The 11,460-nt window shown below is 36.3% G+C and overlaps 1 protein-coding gene across 1 annotated transcript in view; it reads left to right on the forward strand.

Moving 5' to 3' along the window:
- The window catches only part of WIF1 (WNT inhibitory factor 1), a 109,646-nt gene extending 106,956 nt beyond the window's left edge, over positions 1 to 2,690 (forward strand). Inside the window, exon 10 of the mRNA XM_074269724.1 lies at positions 1,759 to 2,690. Coding sequence (XP_074125825.1) covers positions 1,759 to 1,880 — 122 coding nt within the window. The 3' untranslated portion in view covers positions 1,881 to 2,690. The remainder of the gene's footprint in view (positions 1 to 1,758) is intronic.
- The last annotated feature ends 8,770 nt before the right edge of the window (positions 2,691 to 11,460 follow it).

Below are 11,460 nucleotides of genomic sequence, written 5' to 3' on the forward strand. Positions count from 1 at the left end.
GAACTGATATCAAGGTAAGCAAAAGTTATAAGATTGTGAGCATAGAGTTGAAAGAGATCTCCTAGATCACCTACATCAACTTCTTTATTTTACACATGACAAAACAGACCCAGCAAGGTCATGACTTGACAAGGTCACAAGGTTCCAGGGCAAATATTTGAACCCTGCTTCTTTGACTCCAAACTCGGCAGTCTTTCATCTGAAATATCCTGCCTCCCTACACTGAGAGAACCCACTCTGAGAATTTACAGACAGAATTGGAGCAAGTTGAACTACTTGAAATAGTAATAGCTGAATATCTGACATTTAGATAGTGAATAAAGGTTTGCAAAGCACTTCCCAAAGATGAAATTATTTAAGCCTCATGAAGTAGATGCCATTATCTTCCTCATTTTACAGATAGAAAAACTGAGGCTTAGAAAGATTAAGTGTTCTCAGGGTCATACAACTAAATTGCTTCTCAACTAGCAGGTTTTCCATGGCACCAACTGGTTCTCAATATATCGCTATCACGGCACTCCTGGCCTGGGCTGGTGGGAAGGGAGTTCCCAAACAGATACAATCCCTACTCCATCCCCACCTTTATTTCCAAGAGCATGAGAGTCATTATTGAGAATAAGCTCTTTAAAATTATCTTTTTAACTCTAATGATGAATAGGCACTAAATTCACCTAGGATTATTGCTGTTTTTCATTTTGCTATGTCTCTAGGAGATAAATCCAGGGGCAGCTAGGTGGTATAGTGGATAGACCACCAGATCTAGAATCAGAAAGACCTGAATTCAAATCTGACCTCAGATGTGATCCTGGTTGAGCCACTAAACCCTTCCTGCTTCAAGTTCCTCATCTGTAAAAGGAGCTGGGGGAAGAAATGGCAAACCATTCCAGTATCTGCCCAAAGAACCCTACAAATGGGGTCCTGCAAGTGAACAAGATAGATCTGATCATTTGGGAGCAAGGAAGGAGTATAAAATTATTCCTATCGCTATAGCTTAAATTGATTATAAAGTGGAACAAAAGAAAGGCTATGATCAGATTGCAGAGGTTAACATTCTCTTTTTGTAAATCAACATTATGAATTTAATGGCCTTGGCTGAAAAATATGCATTTCTTTTCAACCTCATAATTGCCCTTGACATGGATAAGATTGATAAGATTCCTAGGATATCCAGTCCAACACTTTGCTTATCAAAATTATGTTACTCTGGCAGGGACTTCGTATAAAGATAAATCTGATTTGATGTAATCAAATCCCATCACAAATCAATGAACTCCTGTGATCTTGTAGGTACCAATGTAACATTAGGCAAATCACTTCTCTGGACATCAGTTTCCTCATCATCTGTAAGGTGAAATGTTTGGACTAGATCATAAGTTCTTAACCTTTTTTTTTTTTTCTCTCATGAAACTCTTTGACAGTCTGGTGATACCTCTCCTCAGAAGGATGTCTTTAAATGCATAAAATAAAAATTCATGGGATTATAAACTAAGCCAATTATATTGAAATACAACCATCAAAAATGTATTTTTTTAAACTTCATGGACCCCAGGCTAAAAGCCCTTTTACCAGATGACCTCTGACATCCTTCAATTCAAAACTGGTCCCACAATCCTCACTCAGGTAGCTCCACATTGTGGTTTTTGTGGCTGGGCCAGTTGGCCAGAGAGGGAAAAAGGATCCCATCAGAATAGTTCCCCGTGAACCTGAAGGGTCTGTTTTTGTAGTTTCTTTTCTCTTAAACTGTGGTTAATTTTTCAGGGTACGGAGCCAGCCTCATGCATGCCCTAAAGCCACCAGTTATCAAGCACAGACAGCACACGCCTTTACTTAAAAAGGCCGAAGAGAAGCATGTTCCACCTGAATCCAATTACATCTGGTGAACCCCCAGCATCTGAAACGTTTTAAGTTACACCAAGTTCATAGCCTTTGTTAACCTTTCATGTGTTGAATGTTAAAATGCTGTTCATTACAGGGAAGAATACTGGCCTGAATTTTATTAGCTTCATTATAAATCACCAAGCTGATTTTCCTTTTAAGTCTTCTATGTGCTTCTTTAGCATGATGGTATAGGTCTCATTTCGATTCTTTTTAACGACTTTTCTGTTAGAAAGTCCATTGACCAGGTTAAACTTAGCTGCAGATGATTTTCCAAAACTGAAAATGCAAAGATAAGATAGGAGATTGGGGCACATTATAGAGGGGCACCCTGGACTTAAAACACACACACATCATAGAGATAGAATGGGTAAGGCAATGATTGCTATGATTGGCTACTATGTTTTGCCCTTTAAAAAAAACTTTATTGTTTAGATATAGATTTAAATGTCAGTTATTTAAATCTAAAAATCAGATATTTAGATCTAAACATTAGACATTTAAAGCTATGTTACTTTTTAAAGAAAAATGAGTGAATGAAGAAAAAAAGGGAAAAAATGAATGAAATGTTTAAAAATCTCAGCACAATGTTTTGATTTTCCTGTTTTTCCTGAATTCTCAGTATTAAAAACATTCTTTTAAGTCACATTTATACAATATAATATATTGTATACAGCAAAGTAGAAATATAATGTATGAATTTTTTGCATTGGCTTGAAGCAATATAATATATTGTAAACAAAGCACAACTCGTGTAATAAACTGTATACTGACTGATATGTATAAAATAAAGGTGAGGCTTTAATTTTCTCAAAGGTTGCATGATGTGATCTTTATATGTTGTAATTATATGTTCATATACTTCATATATTGTAATTAATCTCATTTGTAAGAATTTTATATGTTAGAATTATGAGTGTAGCCACTCTCTTTTCTTAATAGAAGTTGGAGACTATAGATACAAAATATACTCATCAATGGATTGGTAAACAATCAGATTTGGGAGGGAGGAATGTACCCACAACACATTTAAGTTTAATCTGAATTACTAATGCTTCATAATTTTCATAAGTCTAGAAAATTAACAAAATAATAAATCAATCTGTGACTTATAGCATTTGCCAGTTTCCTAGGTATAAGCACTAGTACTGGAAATTTAACAACTGATCTTTGCAAGCTGATGTGAGCTGGCTTCAGCTCACCCCTAAATACAGCAAACTGTTAGAAACAGCTTTTGTATCGGTGGGTTTTACAGAATTGCTTTTTTTTCTTTAAAAAACATCTGTTTCAGGGGATAACAGGCTGAAGAGGAAAATGGGGAGCAATATATTTAGAAATAAAAGTAAAAAAGATATTAATAAAAACAAATTTTTAAAGATTGAGTGTATGAGCAATAGGAGACTTTTATTATGATATCATATAGATAACAGAAACTTTAGCTGTTGATATTGCTCTATCTCAAGACTCATGACAGACTCAAGACATTTAAAACTATGTTACTTTTTAAAGAAAAATGAGTTGAATAAAGAAAAAAGGGAAAAATGAATGAAAAAATTTTAAATCTCAGCACAATGTTTTGATTTTCCTATTTTCCTTAAATTTTCAGTATTAAAAATTGAAACTAAAGACATAGGTATTCCATACGTACACTGATTAGCTAAACCTCTAGCTTAAAATGTTATAGCAAATCCCTCCAGGATAGAAGAACACGCTGTCTTTAAACTGTGTTGTAAGAAGAAAAACATTATAATAGCCATCCAGGAATAAACCGCTTTATATATAGGAACTTATAGCAGAGCTGTAGTTAGCAATTTTGGTCTCTATGGGACAAGCAGCATGAAATGTTTCCCAAAATCAACTTTTAAAGAAAAATTCATTTGGGAAGAAGCGATCTGAGGAAATAGAGCACTCTTGGGGAGGACAAAGAATGTAGGACATTGGTCAGACATAGAGATCACTGTGGAGGACAAGACAGAGCTGAGCAAAGTTTACCTGGGAGCAGCTGCCACCTGGTGGGACTTCTGACTTCAACTACTTCTTCCTAAACAGTATAGTTGTTGCTACCTGCTCTCACTGCACCCCTGCACTGTAAGACAGAGCTCTGTTTGTACTGACTATTATGCTAGAATACCATCAAAGCAGCTGGTGGTACAGTGCTTAGGGCACTGGAGGTTCCAGCACCAGGTCCAGCAGTATGCCCACTAATGATTCCCTTTACTGCCAGACTTCCAGAAATACTCCTCTAGATCTAATTCCTTATCATCTACTCATTTATTCTGTAAAATCCCACACTCTAGCTTTTATCTTCCATCATATAAGTAGCCAATAAACATTTATTAAGTGCTTATGATATGCTAAGCACTGGGGATACAAAGAAAAGCCAAAATGTAGACCCTCCCCTCAAGGAATTCACAGTCTATAAAAGAGAAGGCAACATGTAAATAACTTTGTACATAGAATATTTCGTTTCAGGAACAAAAAGAATGCCAGTGTTAATACATCTAATAGGAGGTGGAGGGGAGTAAAGTGTAAGAAACGTGGAAATTTAGAAAGGTAGGAAAAGGTCAGGTTCTGAAGGAATTCAAGTAGATGACTTTATATTTGAAACTGAAGGGAGTAGGAAATCACTAACGGAGGCGGACACAGTCAACCTGCATTTGAGGACAGTCATTTTGGCAGCTGTAGGATAGGTCAATTGGGAAGAGACTTGGAAACTTGGGGAGAACAATTAGAAGGTTCTTGTGGTATTACAGAAGGGTAATAATGGTGAGGGCTAGGAACTGCAACAACATGGCCATTTTGTAAGTGGAGAGAGAGGAATTAATGTGAGAGGTACCTAAAGATAGAAATGGTAAGACTAAGCAACATGTTGGGAAAGAACTGAAGTTTGTAGGAATTAGAAGTCACAATGAAGATAAAGAGCAGGGTTATGGGGTGGTAAGGCAGAGGAGAAGATGGAATGAGAAAAGACTAATCAAATAAAGGAATTTCAGAGTTATGGGCATGGAAGAACACTTGAAGGTGATGGCAAGGTCAGGGATAGGAACATCTCTGTTTAGCTGAAGTAGAACAGAAGAGTAATCATAAGAACTATTCCTGGTAAAAGGGCAAGAATTGGGAGGAAAAATTTCTGTGAGTCAGGGACTAATCCCATTTAGGGTGGAAGGAGAGTGTCCTGAGGATTAGTAGGCTAAGCTACCAGAATCTTGAGTGGATATGATATATTTGGATTTAATGAACCTCAAAGGAACAGAAGTTACTGGGAAGAGGAATCACTTGAGAATGGCAATGGTGAATAAATACTATTTTAATTCCCTCAGTAAGAACAGTGACAGAAATATGAATTAAAGTTCAACCATTACTGGATAGTATGACTGAGGTTAAGAATTATTAAGAAAGAGCCAAGAGGGGCAGCTAAGTGCCACAGTGGATAGAGCATCAGTCCTGAAGACAGGATGATCTGAGTTAAAATCTGGCCTCAGACACTTAACACTTCCTAGCTGTGTGACCTCGGCAAGTCACTTAACTCCAATTGCCTGAGAAGAAGAAGAAGAAAGAAGAAGAAAGAAGAAGAAGAAGAAGAAGAAGAAGAAGAAGAAGAAGAAGAAGAAGAAGAAGAAGAAGAAGAAGAAGAAGAAGAAGAAGAAGAAGAAGAAGAAGAAGAAGAAGAAGAAGAAGAAGAAGAAGAAGAAGAAGAAGAAGAAGAAAAAGAAAGAAGAAGAAGAAGAAGAAGAAGAAGAAAGAAAAAGAAGAAGAAGAAGCAGAAGAAGAAGAAAGAAGAAGAAAGAAGAAGAAGAAGAAGAAGAAGAAGAAGAAGAAGAAGAAGAAGAAGAAGAAGAAGAAGAAGAAGAAGAAGAAGGAAGAAGGAAGAAGGAAGAAGGAAGAAGAAGGAAGAAGGAAGAAGGAAGAAGAGAGCCAAGACTCAGTGAAAGCTAGAAGATGAAAGGACTGAGAAAGAAAAAGGTTTAAAAGGAAAACAAGTTTGTTAATCATCAAATTCTCATTCCACAGGAGACAATGGAAGGGGTGAATAAGTCTAAAATGATTGGTTCAGAATCCCTAATCTGGGAAAGCATAAGGGAGTCCAAGTGTGTTAATGATTCCAGAATGGGTACAGGGAGCAAATTAGTGGCTGAAAAAAGGTCCATTCAAGGAGACATGATTAGATTATTCAAGGAAGGTAAGGATAAGATATCTTTGGAGACTCAAGGAGCCCATCTCATAAACAAAGAGGAACAAATGAAGATATGGTTTGGTGGTGGAGGAGTAAACAGAAGGAAGAAGCTGGCAATTCAAGGTGAATCTGATCTGGAAACAGTGCCCAGAGCACTAGAAAAAGCCCTGGAGTAAACTCAGAGGCAAGAAATAGGTGTCCTCAATTTGTGGCTGACCTATGACTTGGTGGGAAGTCTTCAATTGTCATTTATTCTTTCTTTAGTCAGTATGGTATATAAAGTGTTCTGTCTTCAGAGGATCTGGGTTCAAATTGTAGCTTCCTTATTCATTCTCTATTGTGAATGTGTATATGTGTGCATAAAAAGTTGAGAGACTAGGCAGAAATGCAAAAAAGAATAAAATAATCAAATGATGCTATTAAAAATATGATGTATTATCACCATAAGCAGAGAAGGTCAAATCCCTCATACAGATGGTCTAAACATAAATATTAAATAAATGCACTGAGTAAATATTTACAAAAATATATCAGATATAATAGAAACCCTATGTAGGAAACACACAATACCATAAGCAGTAGTCATGTTCAGCAAAATACTAATAAAGCTGAAATCTTTATGCAAATAAGTAAATGCTTATAATAAACTCTGCATGGCAAGAAGGAGCTCAAAGTATGCTTCTTTATGAATACATTCACAACAGTTTTATCCATCCCTTTTTGATCTTTGGCTGTTTCTATGACATAGATATTTCCTACAAAGAAGCAGATTGTAATTTATCTGTATTCCAAGACTGTGTAATTCCTCTCCCAAATGTTCCATGGCTTGTTCTTCCAGTACTCTAGAGGCTTTCCTCTATATTTCTTGCCTTTGTGTGGTAATAACTGAGCACAAAATCTATCCATTATCAGTGGTAAGCATCTGTATTAGTGGCATGAACAATTAAAGCCACAAGTTAATAAAATTCAATTCTATTTGTCCTTTGCATTATGAGATAGAAAAATTTAGTTTGCTAATTATCTCTTGCCTAGGCAGATATTAAAATTACTTTTCATTCCCTGAGAACACACATAACCAACAGAAGGCAAAAAGCCAAAAAATACACTGGGTATCAGGGGAAATCCAGAATGGGAAGATAAATTGCCACAGTTCATCTACAAAGTGATTAATCCCCCATAGATAATTGAGATATGTTTATATAGGCACAGATTATATTCACTTTTTCATTCTAGTTAAAAACAAGGAATTCAGAGCTTCTCTCTCATTAAAGTAGAACATCCCTGAGTATGTTTCTAAGAGACGAAATGAAGCAATGGTTAAGATATTTGGTGAAAAAAAAAGAGCAGGTGGCTCCCTCAATATTGATCTTCCCAACAGAAAATATCCTAGGCCTAGTTCCCAAGATCACAGAGATAGAAAGTAAAGTGTAATTAGACATATAAGCATTGAATTAACATCTGATTTCCTTTCCTTAGAATGATGTTCAGCAGATACTCCAAAAATATTGCCTAAAAACTTAATTCATTCCATCAATATTCCTGGAATTCAATCCCTGGGTCACCTCTTAAAATCTACTATTGATGCTAGAAATACTAGAAGGATTGTCAAAACTAATTGAGCCATCCACAATTTACTGGATTTTGATGATGTCAAAGTTTTAGATCTATCTACATCTACAGGATGGTGGCACTTTCTGACAGGATATAGAAGCTTAAATTAGGAAATAAAAATGAAAGAGAGATAGCTCCTCACTCCCTCCTCCAGCTCCCACTTTTGGAATGTAGGAATGGGCACTTCTCAAATTGCACCTTTCCTCCCTCCCCCATCTACTTCCTAGTCAACTTTCTCTCCTAGGGATAAAATAATGAAAAAGGCTGCCTTCCAGAAACCCATCCCTCATCAGGCATAAACCTGCTTCAGAAGGAAAGGAATGATGAGAATAAACTGCTCCTGAAGCTACTGGTCTCAGAAAAAAGCCCAACTTTCACCTCACCTGCTAAAAGGTTCTTCACTCAGAACTTCTGCAAAAGCCAGGATTAAATGGTTCCCAGTTCCATGATGAATCTCCAATGCTATTGAGGAGATTATAGGACATTAATAAAATCAAAGCCATAAGTTTTTCTCTTAATCAGCTTCGCCCCCGAGCTAGGGAAAAACAAACCCAAGTGTTTTGGACTGAGAGTCCAAAGTCTGTCCCGTTTAATCTCTGTGCCATGAACCATTCATTGGCTCACTCTTGCAGATTTGCTGTTTAAAATTAAGAACAAACACAAGTCACAAAGAAATTATGATCAGTCAATTTTATATCAAGGGTTCATTAGCTTTTCCAAATACCAGTAGGCAGGTATGAAGAATAACTTAAAGAACCAAGAATAGGATTATGGTAAACAGCAAGTAGAGGGGCACTTCCATGGGCTTTTCATAGACTTCAAGGCTAGATCTTCCCAGCCACATCACTTCCTCATATATTGGAATAGATGGAGAAGAGGAAGGTTATACCTAGATCACATGAGTAGTGTACCAGAAATAGGATTTTAACTTAGTTCTTCTAAATACAGAGCTTTTCTCACTGTACCGGCTAATAATAGAAGGAAGAAAAGCATTCTTATAACAGGAAAATGGAGATTTCTGAGTGATTGACACTAGATACTCAAAATCAGCAAAAATGAAATATTTATATAGCAATATAACATATATATGTATATATGTGTGTGTATAAGTATATATACTTATATATGTGCTTATACACAAAGGCATGCAAGGGAATGAAGCATTGGAATCCAAGAACAGCAAACACTATAGATCTCTAAGCAGCCAGAGCTATATACAAGCAAGCCATAATGATGTGCATGATCCACAAAGATGGCAATTCCTATGTATTTGTATATATGTCTCCTCTGGTAGCATATAAGCTCCTTGAAGGAAGGGACTATCTCATTTTTGTCTTTGTATTCCTACAAGTATGGTATGAAGCCTACTACATATTAAACACATTTTTGCTGTTTACTCAGTCAGATTTGCAAAAATCTTCATGACTCCCTTGGGGTTTCCTTGGCAAAGATACTAGAATGATTTCTCATTGCCTTCTCCAGCTCATTTCACAGATGAGGAAATGGCGGCAAACAGGGTTAAGTGACTTGCCCAAGATCAAATAATTAGTAAGTGTCTGAGGTTACATTTGAACTCAGGTCCTCCTCACTTCAGGGCCAGCACGCTATCCACTGTGCTGCCAACTACCTCTTAAACACATAGTAAGCACTTAACAAATGGTTGTTGATTGATTTTTCCATTTTCCATCAAATACTTGAAGACAGTTAACTCATATGGCCCTAGTAAGTGTTCTCTTCTCCAAGATATAAATAGTCCCATGTCTTAAAAAATGACATGACAGGGTTGTGAGCTTTCTCACCACTATAGTTATCCATTTCTAAACATGCTATAAGCAGAAGTTTGCTAGTAAATGTTTATTACTTTATTGCCAGGCCACACCTGAAATACATAAATCTAGTAGTAAAAGCATTTAATTAAAAATGAAACAGTATAAGGAACAAGAAAGAGAATCAGGCAATAAAACATCTGCTGCATTCTCCACAAAAGGTATATTTTTTTTATACCCCTGAGGGACTTATAATCAAATCCACCTTCAATTCTTGAGACTTTAAAATAGTGATAGAGAATATTCCTAGATCTTAGATTATCTTTCCTATCACTTCCTAGGAGATTAGCAAGCAGTTGAAAGCTCCCATCTTGACTCTACATTCATCATGGTGCAGCTTGACTGGGAGTAGAGGAAGAAATGGCCAAAATTGCTTCATTTGATCGATCGCCTTGTCTCTCATCGCTCCAACCACAATTCCCATCCTGCCTGTGTAACCAGAATGGGACTTTTGAGCATGCTCAGTGTGGTTAAAATAGAACTAGTGCTGGAGGAGATACCCAATTTAACTGAAATGTGCTTCCTAACCTCATAGATATTAGATGCCTCCGGAAATCCTTAGTTGGCATCCCCAGTGCTAAAAATAAAAGTATTAGAAATGAGCTTTTAAGTTATTTTCCTCCTTAGTCATTTGAAAATCCGGTCCTGGCTTAGACTTACATATTACCTTATTTCTGAAGCAAAACCAGACAGAGGAGCAATGGCACGGTAATGAAATGTGTCTTAATGTAACAACCACCCTGGCTCCAGCTTTATGCCACACTTGGACTGGTTGGCAAAAAAAACAGGTCATTCTATGACATACTGTCTCAGAGTGGGAGCTAAAAGTATACAGTCTGGAATTCCTAAAGTGATGGCTCTTTGGGACAGAAAATTTGAAAAGATGATTGACTTGAAATGGAAGCAATCATAGAGCTGGCTTTGGCTTATCCAAAAATATAGTAAGAGTGAGCAAGGCAAAAATCATGGCTAGCTAAGAAGGATAATTAGATTTTTGAGGAGATGGCTTTTACTTAATGGTAACTGGATTCAAAATTTTTATTTCTTCTTCCCTTTATCATAGATTTAGAGTAGGAAAGAGTCATAGAGGTCACCTAGTCCAATACCTTAAATTACTACTTACTGTAGTAATGGTTGAGGGTTACAAAATGTATTGGATCCTGCATTTCTTCTAGGATCAGTTTTATCACTTGTAAAGTGACAGATTAAATTATACAACCTTTAGAGCCTCTTTCAGCTCTAAATCTATGACCAGATGAGCATATTAGTAAGGACACTAGAATTGTAGTTGACATCCATTTTGTGGGGTTTAACTTACAAATTTATTCTTCATAAAGGTTCAGCTTTTGGGGGATGAGCCCCTTCTTTTACTAATTCCCTCCTCCATTCTCTCAAAAATTATACAGTATTTTATATTTTTTATATTTATTTAGTTGTACATGTTGTTTCCCACCAATAATCTGTTGCTTAAAGTTTATTTGCCTTGGTGGAATTTGAATACTTAGTTCTCCACACCTTTGTCAGGGGTGCAGTGAATACGAACTTGGGAAAGGAAAAATCCTAGTTCTTGTAGTTGCTAGCTTTCAGAGCGAAGACACAGGGTTCCAGATTCTTTTCAAGTACCTAAAGAAAGAGAAAGACTCTCAGAATAAGCTGGCAGTTTAATAATGTCTATGATAGATTACTACAATAGATTTTGGAAAAGTTCCCCTTGGTTTAAGTCTGGAACTTTTCTCTCTTGGTTAAGCTATCTCCCAATTGTAGAGTTTATTCACTATGCATACATGTATGTATGTATATGTGTGTGTATATATGTTTATATGTAACTATAGCTTGGAGGAATTCCCATATTAAGACATAATAATCAAGATTTTATTTTGAACCTAAAAATTCTTTCTCAACTTGATCCCAATAAACCCCTAAATGTTAGTTAATTTTAAAACAACCTAATTTTTATAAAACATTTTCTCATTT

This window comes from Sminthopsis crassicaudata, chromosome 5 (genome assembly GCF_048593235.1).
Source record: "Sminthopsis crassicaudata isolate SCR6 chromosome 5, ASM4859323v1, whole genome shotgun sequence".
Lineage (NCBI taxonomy): Eukaryota > Metazoa > Chordata > Mammalia > Dasyuromorphia > Dasyuridae > Sminthopsis > Sminthopsis crassicaudata.